The sequence below is a fragment of the Anabrus simplex genome, chromosome 7, assembly GCF_040414725.1.
Source record: "Anabrus simplex isolate iqAnaSimp1 chromosome 7, ASM4041472v1, whole genome shotgun sequence".
Taxonomy (NCBI): domain Eukaryota; kingdom Metazoa; phylum Arthropoda; class Insecta; order Orthoptera; family Tettigoniidae; genus Anabrus; species Anabrus simplex.
Window position 1 is genome coordinate 70,777,985 of NC_090271.1, and position 25,831 is coordinate 70,803,815.

A 25,831-nucleotide genomic window follows, 5' to 3' on the forward strand; every position below is an offset into this window, starting at 1 on the left:
GGTCTAAGATGAATGACAAATGCTCAACTGTCTTATCTTCAATCCTACATGCCTCACGGTCTATTGCGTATCTGCGGGGAGTTTGTTATGAATTTACCAGGAAATCCCCAACTACAAAATGAAAATTTAGACAGCGATAAACCTATAATAAAATGCAAACAGTAACAAATCAAATCACATAATTGTATTCTAAGAAAAAGTTCCGTGATAACATCTCTAAGCATTACATCTTACAAATTCATGCAGATACTAAAACACTGAATTGCGACAAAACTAGACGTGATAGGAAAAAAAAATAGCATCATTTTCGGAATCAGGGCAGCGATTTCCATAAGAATTACTCTTTTTCTATTTTACCGCAAAATCATGTTGGCTAGTGTCATTTTTATTTGCATCAGATGGCGTGGTAGTTACGGGGGAGGTGCCTAAAATGGTTTGTTTTTAAATACCAATGTTATTGGGCCTATCAAAAAGTATTACATACTGTAACAGAAGTTATAAACGATACAATTTCTGATCATTTATGTATATCAAAAGCTCACAAAACTGATTAATAAAATAACATTGACCGTTGTTGTGATGTGATTTGTCTCTTCTGCAGTCACTCATCTCCATCCTGCATCCCAAATAAAACAGCGTGCCTAAATATTGGTGGAAAGAAGCTGGGGAATTCAATAATCCTGCATGTGCTATATGATAGTCCTATCATTGCTGGATAATGCAGCTATTCTTTCCATAAGTTGAAAGGAAGTTTGATTTTTCATGACTGATGCTTGTTTATCTCTTGTCTGTTAATTTTGTTGTTAATGTGAATTATACTTTTAATTTAACTATGTTTTGTTTCAGCTTTTGGTTTCTGTGAATATGGTAGCCCTGATTCTGGTCTGCGTGCTATTAGACTGCTTCATGACCGAGACATAGGAGGAAAGAAGTTGGTTGTAAAGGTGGATGCTAAGACAAAGACCATACTTGATGAATATAAAGGTGAGTAGTTCTTGACTATAGTAAGTGGCACCTCCATCCTTTTATGAAATGTAGACTTCTGTTTCACTTTGCTTACATATTCAGAGTTACTTTGTGACTGAAAGATAACACTAACTTTTGAATTTAAAATCTGTTGAGGAATTTACTTCAGTATCTAGAATTTTAAAAAATAGTATTGAATACAGTAAAACCACATTAATTTATAGTTGCTGGGACGCAAATATTGTATTTTGAATTATCCCCTCCAACTCGTAATTCAGAAATTCCAACCCGTGCTGCATCACAGAGTATTATAAGACCAATTAATGCATGCAATTAGCTTTATTCACAGTGTAAACCTTTCAAATGCCATGCAGGAAACCGTTTCTAAAATGTATCCAACAAGGTGCATTTATTCAAATAATGCACTTGGATAACTCGTAAGACAATGCCATACGAAGGCAAATATAACCTCACATAAGGAAGGAAAGAAAAAAAGATGAGAAAACTATGCACTATGCAATAAAAGTACAGCAATCCAATTAATAAAGTATACGCACAGGCGAGCCAGCAATACTGTCCAACGGAGAACATGCAAATTACAAGGTCACGGCACTCTAGCGGACTTCCCTGAGTTTGCAAGAAATCAGCTTCATTTTCCATATCAAATCCTATTTACAATGAATCAGTAACAGTAAATGACCACCTTTTTGATACTTATATTTGCCTTTTATTTATATCGTGCCAGATGCATACATAAGTTTTAAATTAAATATGAGGAAAGAACATAAAACATAATATCAATTCTTCAGTGATGAAGAGCCACATTAAACTGTGTGAGCCCAAAACCTTGTGACTTCAAGTGCATTTGGCTTCGCTTTAACCAGGTTTTCTGCTGTGCAACTGAATGGGCATGAACTACATTGCAGCAAATGGGCTGTGGTGTGCTCTTCTCCACATACACACAAGGTACTGTCCACTTCGAAACTCCATTTCTTCTGGTTGACCCTGCACTGCGTAACACTAGAGTGCAGTCTATTCAGTACTCTCCAATTCACCCAATCTGTAACATGGCCAGGAGGGAGTTCCTCTTTTGGGGTCATCCATTGACTGATACTCGTATTTTGACTCCTGGCGCACCCACTCTTGAATTCTTGCTTGCTGTGCTGTTCCTGCAAGTGTTTCGGTTACTCTCGAGAAGCTTTTCCTAGACTTGAGGCGCTGGCGTGGTGACTCATATCCAAACAAAGGGTGGGCTTCAGATGTCAACGTCTTTCTCTTTTCTTTCTTGGCTGCCACTTCGTGGCGGATATCAGGAGGTGCTATGCCTGCAAGGCAATACACTTTTTCCAAAGGTATAAGTCTCAAACAACCAGTAATAATGCAGCAGGTCTCGTTGAGTGCTACATCAACTGCTTTGGCATGGCAAGATTTGTACCACACTGGACATGCATATTCAGCTGCGGAATAGCAGAGCGAAAGGGCAGTTGTCCTCACTGTGCCTGGTTGTCCTCCCCAAGATGTTCCAGTTAGCTTCCGCACAATATTGTTTCTAGCAGCCACTTTCTGCTTGATGTTCACACAATGTTTTCTGTAGGTTAAGGTCCGATCCAGAGTGACTCCGAGGTACTTCGGGGTAGGACAGTTTTGTAATGCTATGCCGTGCCATCTGACCTTCAGAGTTTGGGAAGCTTCTCTGTTGTTTAGATGGAACACACAGGTTTGCATCTTAGTTGGGTTTGGTGTTAGTTGATTCTTCTTTCAATAGCCAGCGAGAGTGTCTAGAGCTTTGGACAATGTTTTTTTAATCATCTCAAAGTTATCCCCCTGACAAGTGATTACACAATCATCAGTATAGATGAAACTATTTGTCCCGGCGGGAAGAGGCTGATCATTGGTGTAAATATTGGAAATCATTGGTGCCAACACGCTTCCCTGAGGTAGTCCGTTCTTCTGTATCCTCGACCTGCTTCTTTTTTTCCTGGAACTCAACAAAGAAACTTCGATTTTGAACTAGGTTTCTGATGGTACAAGTCAGATGAAAATCCTTAGTCACGCTATATACCTTTTCTAGGAGAATTCAGTGATTAACAGTATGATATGCTGCCGAAAGATCTATAAATGCAGCTCCTATGATTTTCCGGCTTTCAAAACCATCTTCTATGTGTTGACTTAATTTTAACACCTGCGATGTGCAGCTTTTCCCTCTCCTGAAACCATCTTGCTGTGGAATCGGAATTGGCTCGATTTTATCAGTCAACCTATTGAGGATAAGTCTCTCCAGAATCTTAAAAAGATGACACAATGAGGAGATTAAAACAACGTACAAAAGTAAAATTCCAAATTGTGGTATATATTTGTAAATCCTAGATGTAATATAGGAGATATTTTAAAACATTCTACCACTAAGGGATTAAATGAGATTAACTCCTGAAATGAAATTGTATGTCCCTCCAAAACTATTTGATGTACTTCAAAATGTTGTTAATAATAATGCTATAGATTTTACGTCCCATCGACTATTTATATAGATATCCGAGTCTCTGAGGTGCTACAATTTTGTTTCTTGGGAGTTCTTTTACGTGCTAATCTGCCGATACGGGGCTGACCCATTTGAGTTCCTTCATATACCACCAGCCTGAGCTGGGATCGAACCTGTGAATTTGGACTCAGAAAGCCTGCGCCCGTAGCTATCTGAACCACTCAGCGTGGCTTCACAATGTTTCTCCCCCAAGGAGTTTAGATGGGGGTTGGCAATCACAATATTCATTTTTCCGAAAACCTTTCACGTACAAACTTAAAATTTTACATGAATGTTCGTCTTATGTCCTAGATGTTAAATAAGGACTATTTTTAAAACATTCTACCCCTATAACAAAAGATTCATTCCTCCATTATGGTTCGACGTATGAAGACAAAATTTCACAGGTTGATAATTATTCCTGCAAAACCATTCGACGTACAGAGTGAGGGTGTTTTTTATAGGCTAGCCGACAGTGGACTCTACAAAATTTAAAACTTTGAAATATAACTTTCAATTTAAAATCATAGGAAAGCATGGGTATCCTGCTAGTACTGTTTAACCCTTTCAGACCGAGTACGCACAATTGTGCGGGTTCGTATTTTAGTTATCCCTGACCGTATTTGATGTTTTTTCGGCGTTACACCGGACTGCAGTGATTGTGCAGGACACGTGGCGTGTATTTCAATTGATTTTAGTATGCGCTTGACCGCCAGGGCGAAGGAAGAAGAGTTTAAAAAGCACAGTTGATCGGCGAGATGGCAGGAAGCAGTAGTGCTGAAAGTAAGCATTTATTTACTGCATTTATATTAATCTAGAAGCTTTACTGAATACCGGAATATATTCAATGAAGTGTGTACTTTGGTTAGTGAACGCAAATTTTGAAGCTACACCATCGTACGTGATACAACGAGGTTTTGAATTTTGATACGCACAATTGTGTGGGTCCTGTTTTTCGGATGTTAGTTTTTATTTTGTAAAATAAACTATTAATATGTGTATTGAGGAGCATTTTAGTCAGTTCTTGACGTACAAACAAAAATTCACACCTCCAGTTTTCTTTCAGGTCTGAAAGGGTTAAGAGAAAACTGAAGAAAAAAGAAAAACGTTTGAACCAATGCATATTCATAATTTGGTAAAATAAGTGGTTATTTCTACGTAAACATGAAACCTACATTTGGTAAAAATAGCATCAAAACTGACAAAGTTCCAAATTCAGTCATAACTCCCCTTAATATTTTTCATCAAAAGAATTTGGATTTATTTACAAGAAGGGTGAAATCTGGAATCAGCACAAAGTTATATGGTTAAATGAATTTAGCGTTGTAATAAACAGAAACAAGGACTTAAGAGTCATTATTAATGTCTGCTTTAATAATTACTTACACCACTCTTTCTTAAGATGTCGGTTATGTATGAATTATACTTTTGGTATTATTACATGATACTTCATTTGGTTCACTGCCAATATCCATTTTTGTCTTCTTCCTTTTTTGTATTGAATGCAAAAATGTTTACAATAGGATCACTACTGTACAACTTTCTGAATTATGGCAGTTCACGACACAGCAGTGTCATTTAGCACAACGAGGACGTTCCATGTTGCCTCTATATGTAAATTACATGTTACAGTATAGAGTAATACATTGTTAACACATAGATGACAGGCCCCAAGAATTCTCGTTGTTTCTCGGCCGACTGTACGTGACGGGCTACGAGAAATCTCATTTTTGAGGTCCTCGTGTTTCTTTGATCGTTACTGCAATCTGGTAGCGAAATTTAAAATTTTAAACTGTGTAGTCATGAAATAAATAATAAAAGGTGACTTGCTCCCATCATCTTCTTTTCTTTAAACCTTTATATCAAAATAATATCGTAAATGTCGAACTATTCCTCGGAGCTTCAGTCCAGCTGTCAACGTGGTGCGGCGCATGCAGTTGCTAGGCCTAATAGATGTGGATTTTTGTGATGAATTATAATGAAAAGGAATAAAGCCAAAAAACTTCTTGATGTGGCTAAGTCTGACAGAAGAAACAACAGTGACCAAATAGACAACAATAAATTGGAAGAGATAGCAAAGGAATATAGATACAGAAAGTTGGAAGTCAAGAGAATTGTATGGGAAGAAAAAGAGAAAAGTTGGAAAGAATTTACAACTAAACTGGAAGAAGACAGTAAAGGGAATATGAAAATGATATATGGAATAGTTAAAAGTAAAAGATCAGATAAAGAAGCAATTACAGCCCTGGAGACAGCAGATGGGAATATAGTTCGCAATATGAAAGATATCACGGATACAATGGGGCAGTATTTTGACAAACTCCTAAATGGCCCTAAAGAGATCTCTGTTGAGGATGTAGGACAGAAAACAATAGAGGAAGATATCCCAATTACATGGATAGAAGTAGAGCAAGCTCTCCACAGGATGAGAAGTGGTAAGTCAGCAGGAGCTGATGAAATTACAGCTGACATGATTAAAGCTGCTGGTCCACCAGGAATACAGTGGCTGTATAGAGTTCTCAGAACAATATGGAAGGATAATGAAATACCTGAAGATTGGACAAAAGGGCTGATAGTTCCTATCTTTAAGAAAGGGAGTAGAAGGAAAAGTGAAAATTACAGAGGCATTACCCTCCTATCACACAGCCTTAAAATTATGGAGAAGATCATTGAAGCCAGAGTAAGGGATATACTAGAGCCTATCTTAGAAGAGGAACAACATGGTTTAAGGACTGGAAGAAGCACAACAGATCTGATATTTGCTTTGAGGATGTTGGCAGAGAAACACTGGGAAAGAGGAAAAGACCTAATTATTGTGTTTATGGACCTTGAAAAGGCGTATGATAATGTTCGTAGATCAACTATTTGGAAAAGTCTTAGAAAACTTGGTGTACCGGAGTACCTTATTAGGAAGATCCAAATGCTATATAGTAATTGTAAAAGCTGTGTCAGAATTGGAGATGGTCACTCTGAATGGTTCAATACAACCAAAGGAGTACAACAGGGAAGTGCCTTGTCACCACTTCTATTCATAGCAGTTATGGATACCATTTTAAAGGAACTAAAAGGAAAAGGTAATAAAGATCTTCAGGCTCTGGTGTTTGCAGACGATGTGGCAATATGGGATGAAACAGAGGAGGGAGTGCAAAATAATCTGAATGCATGGTGTAAGAAGTTTGATGACTATGGAATGAAATTGAACCCATCGAAAACAGTAGCATTAAAAATCAGCAGACATTATACAGAATGCAACATAAAAATACAGGACCACCAAGTTGAAGTACTACACCAATTCAGTTATTTAGGAAGCGTAATCGCTAGTAATAACAGAACTGAGAGAGAAATAACAAACAGAGTAACCAAAGGCTCTAACTTTTACAGCATCGTTAGACACCTACATGGGATCAGAAAGTGCCACAAAGAACAAAAATGACCCTGTACAAGTCATATTTCATTCCTATCCATATATATTCTCTGGTCCCCCTGTGGGTGGGGGCGGTAGAATAACACCCACGGTATCCCCTGCCTGTCGTAAGAGGCGACTAAAAGGGGCCCCAGGGGCTCTAAACTTTGGAGCGTGGGTTGGCGACCACGGGGCCCTTAGCTGAGTCCTGGCATTGCTTCCACTTACTTGTGCCAGGCTCCTCACTTTCATCTATCCTATCCGACCTCCCTTGGTCAACTCTTGTTCTTTTCAGACCCCGACGGTATTACGTATGGAGGCCTAGGGAGTCTTTCATTTTCACGCCCTTCGTGGCCCTTGTCTTCCTTTGGCCGATACATTCATTTTTCAAAGTGTCGGATCCCTTCCATTTTTCCCTCTGATTAGTGTTATATAGAGGATGGTTGCCTAGTTGTACTTCCTCTTAAAACAATAATCACCACCACCACCACCACTATATATTCTCTGGAAACCTGCACACTAACATCAAAGGATTATAGTAGGATTCAAGCCTGTGAAATGAAATTTCTTAGAACTGCCCTCCAAAAGACCCGACTTGATCATGTGAAAAATGAGATCCGATCTAACCTAGGTCTAAATGAATCGATGGAGGAAAGACTTAGGTCATCTAGACTTAAATGGTTTGGGCATGTTAAACGAATGAATAGCACAAGGTTACCGTGTGCTTATTTGGAAAAGAGAATAACAGGTAGAAGACCAGCTGGAAGACCAAGAAGATGGATGGACCAACTGAGGGAAGACGTGGAGAAAAGAGGATGGAATTGGGAATCTGTCTTGGACAACGAAATGTTTTTGAATAGGCAACTCTGGAAGACGCTCGTTTTCAAACTCCCTACCCGGCTCGCTGGAAGGGCAAACAGATGATGATGATATGTGCAGACCGGTTATCAGATGTGACTAGAGACGGTGAAGTAGATATTTCTAATTTTGTGATTCTGACAGTGCTTTTGGCCCTTCTATGTCAAATTGTGGACAACAATCTCGTGTTTTGGAATACAGCAGAGACTCAGATGCACACAAGTCACAAGACATACATCAAGTTAAAATTACATAACAGAGTTCGAAGCTCAGTCCAATCACAAATATTTTGTAATGTTGATGGAGTATGTTCCGTTAAAATCTCGGGAAGTAAAGTCTTGATAGTAGCAAACACTTAAATGGGCCCATGCGGGACAAGGAAGTTACTACAATTTACAGTACAGTAGAACCTCGGTTATATGTTTCTGGAAACTATGTTTTCCCGTGTTATTCGTTTTACTTACGTGGTCCCGCGAGCATCCTAATTAAATCATGTTGCATACCTGCCAAGTATTCTGGTTTTTCCGTAAAATGTACGGATTTTGAGTGTGTTTTACGGTTTATGGATGAACAACGTTATTGTATATATTTTGAATATCCGCGCTTGGTTTCGCTTTCTGCGGTCAAATCTGACTTGTTTGACTTTCGATAGTAGCTGGTAATACGAGATGCAATGTTTGAAATTCGACTGGTAAATGCATTAATAATCACTGGAACACGTCGCAAGCTGCACCTGCCGCGCGGATGAGCTGCAGCGGCTAAAGGCTGAGTTCTCCCAGTTCCAAGAAAAGGTGTCTAGTGAGTTGAAAGACATAACAAAAAAACTGGAATTTACTGAACAGCGCCTCGAACAACAGGCCGAGCTGCTTGATGAAGCTGAACAGTACAGCCGGCGGAACTGCTTAGTGCTGCATGGTATTCCAGAGGAGCCGGCAGAGAACGTTTATGATAAAGTTATCAACACGATGAAGGGCAAGTTAAATGTAGATATAACTATGTCTGATATAGATCGTTGCCATCGTTTAGGAGTGCTAAAACGAACCACAGCTCAGGTTGTTGCTACGGGTAAGCGCCCTATAATTATAAAGTTCGTGCGTTGCCATGACCGGGACAGAGTTTGGAGGGCCAAGCGGCTGTTAAAAGGAACTGGCCTTCTACTGACTGAATCCCTGACAGGTATCAGAAAAACTATTCTAAACAGGGCACGTGATCACTTCGGACTCCGACGGGTGTGGACACAGGACGGCCGCATTGTTGTTTTGAAAGACAATGGACAGAAAATGTTTGTTAGCAGCATGGCACAATTAATAAGCCTTATGTGAGCGACGAGATTGACTAGGAAAAACAATGAGTGATATAATAGCGTACAATGTTTGTGTATGTGAATGTGATAGTGTGTGTGAGAGTGATTGTGTAAATATTTCTGGAGGTGCTTATGAAACAACTAGGGTGAGTAGTTTGAATTTTTCTGTTGACAATGGCTAACGTAAATGAGTCAATTATTTATACCGAACAGCATGTCCGTGATGTCATTGACACTATCCCTCTTCATTGTCGTCCGCCTTCACCCTTACCTTCCCCTTCACCAGCTGTGGCAGGAGACATTCTTAAGGAAATGTTAGCTCCCCACCAACAATATTTTCAGTGTTGTCATATCAATGCACAATCGCTTCTTTGTCACTTTGACGAAATACAGGCTCTATTTAGTAACAGTAACTTGCATTGTATTTGTGTAACAGAGACATGGTTACAGCAGTCACTCAAATCTGATCTCGTAAAGCTGAATAACATGACGTTACATCGCCTAGATCGTTTAAATCGTGTAGGGGGCGGTTGCGCTATATATTGCCGTAGCGACTTAAAAAGTAAAATAATTATGACCTCAGATCCTAAGACTCCATTTCGACCTGAATTCATGTTTGTTGAACTCTTGGTTAATAATCAAAAACTACTGATCGGAGTGGTATACAAGGCGCCGGACATACAACATATATCTGACCTAGAAGTGGCATTATCGAAGTTAACTCCGCTGTACGAAAACATAATCATTCTTGGTGACTTCAATACTAATCTCCTAGTTACAAGTAACGAATCAACATACTTACAAAACTTATTCCATGGCATGGATTACAATATACTGACACTAGACGCGACTAACCATGTTCACAGAATAAACCACACGTCTCACACACTGATTGACCTTATTATAACAAACAATCCGCAGAAAGTGGTAAAACATGGACAGCTTGCTGTACCAGGTATTTCGACCCACGATCTCATATACTTATGTTACTCTCTCAAGGCACCAAAGTACAAAACCAGGTACATAATGCGAAGAGACTTCAAGCATTTTAATACTGAGATAATACGAAATGAAGCATATCAATTGCCGTGGAATGACATTCTACTGACTAATGACATTGATGATAAGGTTGACAGACTGAACTCTTTAATATTAGGACTGTATGACAAACACGCTCCGAAGAAGCAAATTCGAGTTTCTCACCCTTCGTCTCCTTGGCTAACAAATGAAATTAAGTCGGTCATGGCAAATCGTGATGCTTGGTATAGGCGATTTAGGCGAACTGAAAGCACTAGTGATTTCGAAAATTACCGTATTCTCCGAAATCAAGTTAAGAAATTAATTCGTAACAGCAAGTATAAATATATTCAAGAGATAACAAACAGACGAAATTCAGCACTAATATGGAAACATTTGCATCAGATGGGTATAGGTCGCAGCCTGACCATGCAGACACCCAGTATACCACTTGATGATCTAAATTCTCATTTTACGAAAGCAGCATACACTAATAATGATATTACTGACAATAATGACTATGATGCTAACTATCCTAATAATGATAATAATAATAATCATCAACCAGTTGATGACCTAACTAATGATGATATTAACGCCATAAATGCTCATTCCCGAGTAAATCAAGTAAAATTCACTTTCAAAAAAGTTGGGGCGAACGATGTGAAGTGTGTAATTTACTCCCTCAAGTCTGATGCTCCCGGTAATGACGACATACCATTATCTTTCATAAAAAATATTATTGGTGCCATATTACCTATTCTGACGCATATATTTACTCATTGCCTTGTACAGGGAGTATTCCCAACTGTGTGGAAGCACGGTATCGTCATTCCTATTCCTAAGAAGAATTCTCCTAGTTTACCATCAGATTATCGCCCTATATCCATTCTCCCACCCCTTTCCAAAGTACTAGAACGCTTGGTACACGAACAAGTCCTCACTTACTTGACTAACTTCTCACTGCTTGACCCTTACCAATCTGGTTTCAAGAAAGGACACAGCACAACGACTGCCCTACTGAAAGTAACTGATGATATCCGACAGGCAATGGACACTCGACAAGTGACTGTACTGGTTCTACTTGATTTTTCTAGTGCTTTTGATACTGTTGTTCCTCAACTGCTACTTTCAAAATTGGATTCATTAAATTTCAGCAAGACGGCAATAAACTTTTTCAGTTCGTACCTCAAAAATCGCCGTCAGTGTGTCAAAGTAAATAATAGCAGATCTGAGTGGCTTAACAAACCCCTCGGTGTCCCCCAAGGGTCTGTACTTGGACCATTGCTGTTTGCAATTTACTTACACGATGTTGCCAAATTGATTACACATTGCAAGTATCATCTTTATGCTGATGATCTGCAGATCTACTACCACTCAGGAACTGATAAAATTCAGAGTGCTGTAGAAAAAGTTAATGCTGATTTAAGTCTCATAAGTAATTTTGCATTGAGTAACAATCTCAAAATTAATCCTCTTAAAATGCAAGCAATAATCATTGGTACTTCAAAAAACTTACACGTCTTAAAACAATACGAAATTCCTCCTGTAGCACTAAACAATACCATTATTCCATTTTGTGAAACAGTTATGAATCTTGGTGTGGCTATAAGCGAAACATTGAACTGGTCGCAACATGTGATGAAAGTGTGCCAAAAGGTATATCAAAGCCTGCATCCTCTGAAGCGGTTTAAAAATATATTTCCTCGGTCCTTGAAAATAAAGCTCATTCAATCACTCTTGTTTCCAATTCTCGAATACTGTGATACAGTTTTTATTGATATCAATAACGAGCAAAGCATGAGACTGCAACGTGCCCAAAATGCATGCATCAGGTATGCATTCGACATACAACCATACGCCCATGTATCCCCATTCTATACACAATTATCTTGGTTACGACTGAATGACAGACGTAGACTCCACGCAACTACTTTGGTGTATCAAGTGCTTTCTGAAAACACTCCTCCTTACCTATCCACCAGTTTTCGCTACCTTAGTTCCCTGCACCTGTTCAATACCCGGTCAGGCTGTACGCTAGAAATTCCTGTGCATCGAACCGCAACCTACAATAGATCGTTCACTATCACCGCCACGAGCTGGTGGAATGAACTCCCCAATGACATCAGGGAAGCTAAATCTAAGACAAAATTTAAAATCCTTTGCCAGCGTCATCTTTTAAGCACTTCCAGTCTTTCTTGAGTGTGAATGGGATGCATGAATGAGAGTGAATATGGTTGTTTATTGCAATGTGTTCCTGTATATAATTTAGTTATACTTTACTCACCTTAGTTTAGTTAGTGATACTTAAGTTGCTTTAGTTATACTTTAGGTTGTAAAGATTTCATATGTTTAAATTTTATGTAAAATATACATTGTATATACATGAAGTGGTTAAGTGTAAGAAAGGGCCGGGAGCCCTAACTTCGCCACAATAAAGACGCTTTAATAATAATAATAATAATAATAATAATAACTGCTACTTCATTCAATGAGCTGTTTCCAAACAAGTAGCAGGCTGCGATTTTTAAGAAAAGAAATCCGTTAAAAGTAGCAGGCTGTGAATTTATATAAAACAACTTTGGTAACTGTGTCGTGCTCCGTAGCAGCTGAAAGGCTTTGAGTGCGTGTGTAACATTGGCGATAGTTCTGAAACTCGTGGAATTGTGTGACGAATTTCTAAGCGATTTAGTATTTTTAATGGTGTTCGTAATGAGTTCAACTAAGAAACGGTATTATCAGTCTTTTCGGGAGGCATATTCTGCCTTAATTTCCTTGTTTTATGCGATCACGGAAAGTGTTCCCAATGTTAAGTGAAAACAGATGAGCACTCATCAAGAAGTAACTTTGTTTATTTAATTTCAGGGGTGATCATAACATACACTGTAAAACCTCCATGCGTTGTTTTTCGGGGGGCACTGGGAAAATGACGATGGATGCTGGAAAACTATCAATACGGGCAACATAAAAAATAGGGAGAGAGTAAAATAATAATATACGGGTACTGTATTGGGATATTTTTCGTTATGCAAATATATTATTATTATTATTATTATTATTATTATTATTCTTTCGAATGGGCCACCAGAGGACCACGTGCCAATTTCAATTCCTTCTTCTTTGTTCTTTCCTTTTCTTCCAGTACGCTTTCATCTGTTCACTATGTTTCTTCTTTCTGTCTTCAGACCACTTTGAACCAGTCTTTTTTACTTTCCTACCTTGGAATCCTTCTATTTTCAATACTTTTTCCCGAAAGCCTTCTCTATTATTTATTTCTTCTGTTGTTATATTGTTTTTTTCTAAATCCTTTCTTACTTCATTGACCCAGCTTGTCGTTGATTTCTTACTCCACAAATATCTGAAAATCTTACTGGTTAATCTACTATCTTGCATTCGATATAAATGTCCAAAAAACATAAGTCTCCTTTTCCTCATTACATCTGATATATTTTCTATTTTTTGATATATTTCAGCATTACTTCGTAATTTCCAACCTTCTGCTGTGTTTTGTGGGCCTAAAATTTGTGATTCGCCTTTCTAGTATTTCTAGCTTATCTAAATTATAGTTTAATGCCAGACACTCGCTTGCATATAGGCATTCTGGCTTCACTACTGTGTTGTAATGCCTTATTTTTGCATTTTTGGATAGGCATCTTTTATTGTAGATATCTTTGGTGACACCATAAGCTCTCTCCATTTTATGTACCCTCTCCTCTACTGCAGATTTTTCTAAACCATTTTCTTGGATTATTTCCCCTAGATATTTGAATATTTTTACCCTCTCTATTTGGCCAATATCTGTTTTCAGAAATTTTGGTGCATCCCAAATATTTGTTAAAAATTTTGTTTTTTCTGCAGAAATTTTTAAGCCAGTTCTGCTGGCAATTCTTTCCAAGACATTTACTTGGGTTACAGCAGATGTCACATTTTCAGAAAGTATTGCAAAGTCATCTGCAAATGCAAGACAATTTATTTCAATCCTTTTGTTTCCTCTTCGTAACCTTATCGGTGAAATGTTGAGTTCAATAAGTTTTTCGTTCCAAATTCTCACTATTTTCTCTAGGACACAATTAAAAAGAATTGGGGATAGTCCGTCGCCTTGTCGTACACCAGTTTTTATTTTGAAAGGCTGTGATATCTCTCCCAGAAATTTCACTTTAGAGACTGTGTCTGTAAGTGTTTCACGGATTAGATTAGATTATTATTATTATTATTATTATTATTATTATTATTATTATTATAAAATGGCGCGTGGCCTCCGGAGCCGGTTGCAGGTCTTTTGAATTGTCGCGTAATAAGATGATCTACGCGCATGAAAACGCGGCCCTACCTAAGATTAATTCTAATGTTTAATTAGGCAAACAGACAACCCCTGAACCGTTGGAATTAACCAAGGAAAGTTAAAATCCTCGACCCAATCCAGACCCCTTGAACCAAAGGCCAACACGTGCTAATCATTTAGCTCATACTATACATAACGGTATCAAAATATTGCAGCCATGATATAGGCGTACGAAATGAAAATAAAAAGTGCGACTTTTACGCCGTTTCGTTTCACTTTTCTTTACACATTTCGTAATAATTGAAAACCTTTACGTTCAGTTCTCCTATTGTAACTTAAAGATATACGTGGATATTACAGCGATAACCTGTACTTAGGAAATGATTCCGTAGACCCTTTGCGAATGTTAGGTTAGATATCCAATGCGGCACGGCTCCCGCAGCTCAGCTCAGACGATGTCACAGAGGTTAGAAATTCAACGCAGCACGTCTCGAACGATGTCGCAGCGGCTTGTGCAAAGCTACCAACTTAGGAAATGGTTACAAGACTAGGCTATGAGAAAAGATTATAGGTCTGGCTTGGGTAGGTCCGGCTTGTAACAAGACTCTTCGGCAGAGGGCAACAAAGCGGTCAACAGGCCTCTAGCATCCCACACACTCCACAAGGTACGATGCGATTAATCACCCTAATTAAAACGTATCTGGCGCACTGCGCGATTTTCTTTTTCAATCAATCGATCACTACTTATCTGCATTTAGGGCAATCGCCCAGGTGACAGATCTCCTATCGCTGGGCTGAGTGGCTCAGACGGATGAGGCGCTGGCCTTCTGACCCCAACTTGGCAGGTTCGATCCTGGCTCAGTCCGGTGGTATTTGGAGGTGCTCAAATACGTCAGCCCCATGTCGGTAGATTTACTGGCACGTAAAAGAACTCCTGCGGGACAAAATTCCGTCACCTCGGCATCTCCGAAAACTGAAAAAGTACTTAGTGGGACGTAAAACCAATAACATTATTATTATTACAGATCTCCTATCTGTTGTTTTCGTTAGCCTTTTCTTAAATGATTCCAAAGAAATTGGAAATTTATTGAACATCTCCCTTGGTTATTCCAATCCCTAACTCCCCTTCCTATAAACGAATATTTGCCCCAATTTGTCCTCTTGAATTCCAACTTTATCTTCATATTGTGATCTTTCCTACTTTTAAAGACACCACTCAAACTTACTCGCCTACTGATATCCTCCCATGCCATCTCTCCACTGACAGCTCGGAACATACCAACGAAGTTGGCAATCTTAGCCAGCCTATTCCAACACAGAAAATGGTGTCAAATTCTAGTTTTATGCTGTCTACGATTTAATTATTGTAAATAAGAATACTTCTAGGGGTCGGTTAATGGGTCAATGAGAAGCGCTGACAGGAGGCCCGTAGTGAAATTCCGCGTGAATAACCTGCGCACGGCACTGCAGCCTACAAGATCCTTGTTCAGGACTAGCAACTCCGAATCGCTCGTACATTCTCGTGTAACTGGATGCCGCTATTATATGCTAAGAGTATTGAGTACTCCCTCTAAATTAAAAAAAATTATCATTTAGACTTTCACGGCCCGTGTAACTATTCATGAGTTCTATTTTTGGGCTTATGCCGTGTAAATAATTATAAACACACTCAACGTTTCAAAAGGAACCTTGCCTTTCTTCATCAGGAGACAAAAGAGAAGAGAAACGACGTATTGATGGTTGCTAGGAGAAAGCAACAAGGAAGCTACAAATGGTGCCCAAAGATGTAAAGGGGACGCCATTTTAGCCCCACGCTAGAGACAATGAATAGTGGCAGCAAAGCATTACTCTCTAATGGTTCTGATTATAGGTAGCCATGATTCACTGAGGTTGTAACCTGTATCGCGGTTGAAATTATCTGGATGTTTACGTATTTCAACCGCCTCCCTGATAATTCTTGGGCGATATTGCTTTATACGGGCAAGAACATCCACTTCTTGGAACAAGACATCATGACCAGGTGTTAGGGCATGGTCAGCAACAGCTGATTTATCAGGTTGGTTGAGTCTGATACATCTGGTATGTTCTTTGATGCGAGTACACACCGTTCTCGAAGTCTGCCCAATATAAACCTTGCCACAAGTACAGGGAACTCTGTAGATACCAGGTTGTTGTAATTTAGGCAAACTATCCTTAGTTGGTCGCAGGAGTTGCCTAATCTTAACTGATGTTCCAAAAACAGTTCGTACATGGTACCTACGTAAGATTTTAGCAATACGATCCGTCGTGTTATGTATGTAAGGTAGGTAAGCAGTTCCTTTTACATCTTTTTTCTTAACAGACGTCCGATTATGTGCCGATTTCAGAACCCTTGAGATCAAAGCTCTGCTGTAACCGTTGCTCTCAAAGGTGGTTCTCAAGGTGTTAATTTCCTCTTGTAGATCTGACGCTTCACAAATCCTCCTGGCCCTGGTAGTCAGAGTTGTAAGGATACCATGTTTCTGGGCAGGGTGATGGTGAGATACTGGCGCTTCCACATGCGCTTTCGGTAATCATAAATGAACAAGAAATATGGGAATCTTTACTAAAAAAGCCAAAATTAAAATCAAGTAAAACATAACATTAAACAAACTTACATTTCTCAACAAACTTAAATCCAAATTACCATAAATTCTATACACATTAAATAACCCCACCTTTAGAAGAGTTGAGTTAATGTGGACTCGGATCATTTCTTAGTTATTGTCAAATTGAGAAGAAAAATTAATATCAACTATAGACATCAGAAACAAAATAGATTAAAGAAATATGATGTGGAAAAGCTAAAAGACCCAGAAACTAAAACCCTCTATCAGGAGCAGATAAAGGAACATTTTGCTATGGTTGAAACTGCTGCAAAAGCCAATGACATAAGTTGGATGGATTATAAGCGAGTGATAAAAGATACTGCAGAGGAAATAATTGGTGAAGTAAGCAGAAACAAAAGGAGCACAGGGTTTGATATAGTGTGCGGAAATAACTATAAGGAAGAATATAGCCTACAAAGCAATAATCAATAAACGTACCAGAAATACTGTTGAAACATAGAGAGGGCTAAGAAGAAGTGAAAAGCAGGTACACAAAAAGAAAAAGGAGTGTCATGAAGCAAGGCTGAAGGAAATAGAAGAGATGCATACCCAGAATGATTCGAGAAAGTACTATCGCTTGATTAACAATATGAGAACAGGATTTACACCAAGAACATCAAACTTCAGAAAAACTAATGGAGAATTGATGGGCAACATACAGGAGGCCTTAGAGAGATGGAATCAACATTTTCAGGAACAGCTGGAGGGAGTAGAGAATGATGCTCACTGTAATAAGGAAAGAATGCTGGAAATCAGATCCTCACAAATAGACTATGGAGAAATGTATCTGCCTACTGTAGAAGAGGTAGAACTTACCATCAACGGATTGAAGAACAAGGCACCTGGGCCTGATGATATAAATGCAGAGCTGATTAAAATGGCAAAACCAACTCTTCAAAGGGTTCACAGGGTCATCTGTGAAATATGAAAAAATGAACGCTTACCTAGAGAATGGGAAGAAGGGTTGATCTGCCCAATACATAAGAAAGGAGATCCATTGGACTGCTCAAATTACAGGGCTATCATATTGTTGAACATAGGATATAAGATATTTTCCAATATATATTGTATATGAGACCACTGCAGCATGTAGAAGAGACAATAGGAAACAATCAATGTGGTTTCAGAAAAGGGAAGTCGACCACCGATCAGATACATGCATTAAGACAGATCCTACAAAAGACCCGAGAATACAAGATCACCACACACCACCTGTTTATTGATTTCAAATCAGCATATGACAGTATAAAACGGGATAAACTACTTAGTGCAATGCAAGAACTTTGTATCCCAGAAAAGCTTTTAGCCTTAACAAGAGCATCTCTCAGTACAGTCCGGTGTAGAGTTAAACTACAATGAAACCTCTCAGAACAAAAGGGTCTCAGACGGGGAGATGCATTGGCATGTTTGCTGTTTAATATTGCCCTGTAAAAAGTCGTGCAAGACTTTGGAATTGGAAGAAGGGGTACAATATTTCGTAAATCAGTACAAGTATTAGCATATGCTGACGACATTGATATTATTGGAAGAACAGAAAGGGTTGTCAAAGAAACATTTACTAGGTTAAATGCTGAATCAAAACAGATGGGACTCACGGTAAGTGAGAAAAGGACAAAATACATGGTGGTGTCAGAAAATCCGTCAAGACTGAAATGCCTTGAGATCGATGGCTATAAATTTGAAAATGTGACTGAATTTGAGTACATAGGGTCAATGTTGACCTCAGACAACAAAGTCAGTGCAGAAATACACCTTAGAATACTAATAACAAATAGATGTTACCACGGACTAAAAAGAAACCTAACGTCACGCTACACAAGCCGTAGCTCTAAGGTTAAAATGTATAAGACCCTAACAAGATCAGTTCTATTATATGGCTCTGAAACTTCGGCTTTTGGGACAACTGACATGAGCAGATTGGCCATATTTGAGAGGAAGATCTTACGGAAGATTTACGGAGCAGTCAATGATCACGGATGCTGGCGCGCAAGTTACAACCATGAACTATACCTACTGTTCAAGGAACATGATATTGTAAGCAAAATCAAAGCAAGAAGAGTGAGATGGCTTGGGCATGTGCATAGAAAGGACGAAAATTATTCTTATAGGAAGGTGACGTTTACAGAACTTTGGCACCAGAAGAGTGGGACGACCCCCACTGAGATGGCTGGATGAAGTGGAGAAGGATCTAAGGGGAGCTGGAGTCAGAGGTTGGAGGACGAAAGCAGAGGATCGGGACACCTGGAGGCATGTTGTTGAAACACCTTTGTACAGTACATAAAAGACATGCAAATGTTTATGTCTAGTAGTTTTTTTGGTCACACACCAGGCTTATAACCTTAAAAACAATATTTATGACAGGTTGCTGCATCTCCTTCTGGCGGCGTAGGATTCCGCTTCTCTGAAGTAGTCTCCGCATTGTCAATGGCAATGTATTCAGAGAGGTTTGAACCAAAATCGCACTGTTGCTGGAATTCCTCACATTCGTTTCTTCTTTTTTTTTTTTTTTTTTTTCTTCATTTAAGGAACCATGTCCACACTTGACGAAATAGTATTGCATGAAATAAATTTCATGGTTAAAAGCCCGTATTTACAATGCTAAAATACATTTGGTGGAAATTCCACCTTTTCAGTATTTTAAATATGTATTTATCTATTAAAATATGGTTGGATTATAGTGGAACATGTTTTGTCCCTTCTTTTGGGACATCATCAGCCACTTACTGGATAAATATAATTCCAAAATACAAAAGACATACATAAAGTTAAAATTACATAACAGAGTTCGAAGCTCAGTCCAATCACAAATATTTTGTAATGTTGATAGAGTATTTTCCATTAAAATCTTGAAGTAAAGTCTTGATAGTAGCAAACAGTCAAATGGGCCCATGCAGGGCAAGGAAGTTAATAGGTACAATTTACAGTAGTTGAAAAAACTGAGACCTTATAAATACAGTTATATAATTGATGATATATTATTCTAAGGTGATCGACCTAGTGGCTGTACGGTTTGGATCCCGCAGTTGTCAGCTTGCATTCAGGAGATAGTGGGTTCGAGTCCCACTGTCAGCAACCCTGAAGATGGTTTTCCAGGGTTTCCTATTTTCACACCAAGCAAAAGCCGGGGCTGTACCTTAATTAAGGCCACAGCCGATACTTTTCAAACCATGTTCTTTCCCATCCTTGTCACTTCAAACCTTCAGTGTTGCAAGTAATATATGTCAGTTTAGCCCATATTGTCAACTTTGAACAGTTTAAAGATATTAACATTAAAAGGTCCACCCTTACAGTACTTAAAAAATGTTTTTATTCTTAAAGCAAAGTTATAGGTACACGTTTCGTTCCTGGTGGGGACATCCTCAGTCTAGCGGAGAACGAAGGTTAAATAGTAAAATTAGCATAACACAGATGATGTTATATATATATCTCTACAGCAAATCGAATTTACACGATCATGGTCTTAGTGTACCATCTGACAACAAAATGGTGATATGAAGACAATGTAAATTTGATTTTCTGTAGACAGGTTTCTTCTTCTTCTTAGCGTGCCTGTGCGCCTCAGGCGTTGGCGATCAACATGGCTATTCTGGCTTTATCCATTGCAATTCGGAACAGTTCTGCAGATGTTTTGTTGAACCAGATTTTAAGGTTGTCGAGCCAGGAAATTCTTCTTCGCCCAGGAGATCTTTTTCCTTCTATTTTTCCATGCAGGATAAGTAGAAGCAGCTCATATCTTTTCTGATTCCTCATGATGTGACCAAAATATTGTAGTTTGCGACACTTGGTGTTGATCAGCTCTGGTCTCCAGTTAGCACGGCGTAGAACCTCAACATTTGTAACTTTCTGAGTCCGTGATATTTTCAAAATTCTCCTGTATAGCCAGAGTTCAAATGCTTCAAGTCTAGCAGTGGTAGCTTTTGTAAGGGTCCATGTTTCCACACCGCAAAAGAGAACTGAAAACACATATCACCTAAGGAGCCGCATTTTTGTATCCATGGTAAGGTCGTGATTCTTGAAGTTTGAGCTCATCGAGTTGAAAATACTTCTCGCTTTTCCAATGCGACACTTTATCTCTTGCGAATTGTCCCATGCTTCGTTAATTATGGTACCCAGGTACGGATGTTGTGAAACTCTCTCTATAATTGCTCCATTGAGGAACAGATTCACGTCTTGGATATTCTTCTTACTGATGATCATCAATTTTGTTTTATTAGTGTTGCTCTCCAGATCATATCCCTTGCTTGTTTCAGAAATTTTGTATCAACTTCTGTAGCCCTTCTATCGTATCTGCAAAGACAATTGTGTCATCTGCGTAGCGCAAATTGTTGAGTTTGACATCATTCACTGAAATTCCTTCTTCCACATCAAATAGGGCTTCTTTGAATACATGCTCAGAATACAGGTTGAAGAGTATCGGTTATATTATACATCCTTGCCTGACACCTCGGCGTATTCTCACTTGCTTACATTGGTCTTGATCTATTTTCATGACTGCAGATTGGTTACAGTATAAATTTGCTATTATTCTGAGATCTTTCCCATCAATTCCTGTTTTCTTGAGTACTACCATCAAGTGTTCATGATTCACACGATCAAATGCCTTTTGATAATCAATGAGACATGCAAATACATTACAGCTGATATCCCTACATCTTTGGAACAGTACTTTGTACACTTAATATTGCTTCTCTAGTGTCAACTGCCTTCAAAAACCCAAACCGGTTGGACGCTACGAAGGTGGTTTGAAAATTCCGTGCAAAGTCCGAGAGATGGCACCATCGGCACGTATCGAGGTCATGTTTAGTTAGTAGCATCTCTTGAATGAACGCACACCAAGTTTCAGCCATATTGGTCTATTTCTTTGTGTTTGGCATTCGTGTGAATCAAGGAATTTAAACATAAGAGTTTCATTTTTGGTCCGTATTGAACTGAGAATGGAAGATAGGAAAAACTAGAAAGGGTCCACCTTTTCAATACAAAATTGTTATAGTTTATTTATAACATGTATTTGCACTTGGGACTAGTTTCGACGCTGTGTGGGCGTCATCATCAGCCAATCAGAATATGTACACCTTTTGCTCTCTCAACGATGCATGTGTTTCTACATTCGTCCCTGTTTTTATCTCCTCGTGAGATATATTATTTAATGTAACACCTTGTGTAAAAAATGGGTTAAATGAATGGAGTTACATCACGTTCAAGATCATGCTTTCACGTCTTTGAAAAATGAAATTTACCGTTGGTCTTTATAGCTATTGTTGAGAGTGAAGGAGAATTTCCTGTTGTGTATGTTTATCAGGAACTCAAGGGAGACTTCATTATTTAATCGGAACATAGAAAAATGGTGAACTCTTCTCAGAAGAACTCTTAAGGTTTCACTTTACTTTGTCCTGCCTGCTGGCTCTTCAGAAATGTGTGCGCGTGTGTTTTATACTCAGGAATCATTCAAGAAGAATATTTTCGCACTGCAAGATGTGTGGTTAAGGTTATTTTTTAACATGTATAACTTTTGCTTTCTCAACGATTCATTTGTTTCTATATTCATCCATGTTTTTATCTCCTTGCAAGATTTGTATTGTTTAATGTAACACCTTGTGTAATATGAATGCCTACACACTGGCCTATTTTCCCATTTTTTGGCTGATGATGACGCCCACACAGCGTCGAAACTAGTCCCAAGTGCAAATACATGTTATAAATAAACTATAACAATTTTGTATTGAAAAGGTGAATCAAGGAAGTCGAGTGATATTCAAGAAATTGACGAAAAAGTATTTCGTGTGGTGATTAAACATTCTTTATGAAAGGCAAAACGTCTCAGGAGACTAAAGAGAAGCTTGATGAACATTATCGTGACTCTGCACCTTCGATTAGAACAGTTTATAAGTGGTTTCAAAATTTTCGGACTGGCCATATGGGCACAAGTGACTCTGAACATTCTGGACGGCTTGTGGTGGTTACAAATCCAGAAATCATAGATCAAATCCATGATATGGTGATGGATTACAGAAGAGTTAAGGTGCGTGAGATTGTTAGTGCTGTGGGCATCTTGACTGAAGCGGGTACATAATACAGTATTTTGCATAAATATATAAATATTTGGACATGAGAAAGCTATCCGCAAGATGGGTGCCGCGATTGCTCACGCTTGACCAAAAACGGAATCGTGTGAAGTGTTGCAAGGATGATTTGCAGCTGTTCCAGAAGAATCCTGAGGACTTGTGTCGTTTCGTCACTGTGGATGAAACATGGATACATTACTATACTCCTGAGACCAAACAACAATCTAAAGAATGGGTTACCAAGGGTGAATCTGCACCAAAAAAGGCGAAGACCATTCCTTTGGCCAGAAAGGTTATTGAAATAATAACATTAAGTTATTTATTAGACCACCTAATCAATACAAAATCGTCTTGGATGATTTACATAAATTTGTTAACTAATAGTGGTACATGTTTCGCCTTCCCTGAAGGCATCATCAGCCATAGTCTTAACCTTAAATTAAAAATAAGCATCTAAATAACATGTAGTAATGAAATGAATTTTAAAATCTTGAAGAGATTTGAAGTAAAATAACATTAAAAATAACAATGATGGTTTGAAAATACAATGTGATGAGATACAATAGTGGAAGTATTAACAAAATTAACATTAGAAGGCTGCTAAAATAAGTACAATGGATAAAACAACAGATTGTTATACAACAAGTAGTAAGATTGCATAAAAGTAAAGTTGATAATCTGGCGGTTATAATTAGACGATGGCGAAAAATCTTATATAATCAAAGTAAAGAAGAGAGAATAAAAGTCAAAGTTGGTCGAGAGATCCGAAGTTAATCATGATCTTGAAGATAAAAGACGAAAGTCAGATGCATATGGTGAAGTTGTAGAACACGTTGAGGATATGAAGTGAATAGAAGTTGAAGAACAGTTTCAAATAGGATCACTATGGACCATCTCAAAATTTGAAGTGATGTATTGATTAGGTGGTCTAATAAATAACTTAATGTTATTATTTCAATCAAATATCATCAGTACGGACCAAAATGATATTTATTACATGTAATGTCAATGCCAACCAGGCAATAGTAAAACCTAACAAGTACTTGAACATAAAAATTAAAATAGGCAAGATTTCTAGAGATATCAAGTTTCTTAAAGATTGCTTGAAATTAGAGTTGGTACCTAAATTTCTCAAATCTTTACAAAGAAAAAGTCATCCCTATTCAAAATCTAATGCCACTCAAAAGAAAGTAAACAACATATGGTTGAAAAATGAAATTAAACTATTGTACAAGAAGAAATCTCTACTAAATTTACAATTATATAGGACTCATTTGACCATCTCTCAGAAATTACCCCCACTTGAATGGAGCTCATTTTTAAGGTACACTGACCTCAAACTATCTTACGTATTAGACAAGAAACAGAAAACCCTAAACCATAAATTACTTTGTCTTCAAGAAAAGAAATGTAAAACTCCTGACCAAAATACAAACAACAAAGTGTCCCCTTCCCATTTGACTAACATTCCCACTACAATCAACCTATCTAATGCAACCTTTTCTAACCAAGAATTAAATCTGTTAGATAAAGGCATCAAACATAATTGGCCTAATCACAAAAAGGCAGAAGACATCATCACTACCATCGCTGAAACCGAAACTAATATCGATAAACAAATCCCAATTGATAAACAGAATGACGTACGATATGAAGTAAAAAAGAAACTCCCAACTTTAATGAGATAACATCTAATAATAACTACAATGTCTCGAAACAAATTCTAAACCTGAAATCCAAAATCCATAACAACAACGTAGTAATTACAAAAGCAGATAAGGGCAACACCATAGTAATAATGAACAAACAAGATTACATCAATAAAACTGAAACCTTTTTTTCAGACAATACCTATACCTTAATTAACAAAGATCCAACAAACAAAATACAGCGTAACTTAAAGAACCTTCTTAAAAATTCTAACTTCATTTTAAACGATCAAGATTATCAGAAATTAACTGTAATGAACCCAAAATTACCTACAGTCAGATCACTGCCCAAAATTCATAAAAATGATGTCCCCATTCAGCCTATAATTAATAGTATCAATAGTCCTACCTATAAAACCTCTCAATTCCTACACAAATTCCTAAAAAAACACTTCAAATTTCACAATTCCAACCCCATAAAGAACTCGATCGAACTTTGTAATTCCCTAAATAAGTTCAGTCTACAACCAAACCACATTTTATGTTCTTTTGACATCACCAACATGTATACTAATATCCCTATCAACAATACTATTAACATCATAAAAAACAATCTGTTGAAACATAGCACATTGAGTAAAATCGAAATTGATGAATGGTTAAAACTACTTATTTTCGTTTTAGACAACAACTATTTTACCTTCAATAAGAAAATTTACAAACAAGAAGGTCTAGCGATGGGAGACCCGTTATCTGGAATACTAGCCGATATATACTTAGATAATCTCGAACATAGTAAGATTATTAATAACATCAACGGACTCTGTCTTTGGCATCGCTATGTTGATGATACCATAGCTATCATTGATAAACAAATCAACAGCAGCAATAACATACTATCATTCCTCAACAACTTAGATAATAATATTAAATTCACTAAAGAAGATGAGTTCAATAACTCTTTGAACTTCTTAGATATCAAAATCACACGAGCATTGAACAAATTCGACTTCCAAATATACAGAAAACCCACCTTTTCTCCAACAACCATAAAAAATGATTCTTTACATCCCAACTCACATAAAAAAAGCCACTTATCACAGTTTAATATATAGAGCATTAAAGTTCCCTATGTCCTCTATTAAT

The 25,831-nt window shown here is 37.9% G+C and overlaps 1 protein-coding gene across 2 annotated transcripts in view; it reads left to right on the forward strand.

Annotated features, from left to right (window-relative positions):
• The window catches only part of LOC136877254 (RNA-binding protein 25), a 305,057-nt gene that overhangs the window by 69,074 nt on the left and 210,152 nt on the right, over nt 1-25,831 (forward strand). For both annotated transcript variants that reach the window (XM_067151122.2, XM_067151123.2), the window contains exon 6: nt 847-984. In XM_067151122.2, coding sequence (XP_067007223.1) covers nt 847-984 — 138 coding nt within the window. The remainder of the gene's footprint in view (nt 1-846; nt 985-25,831) is intronic.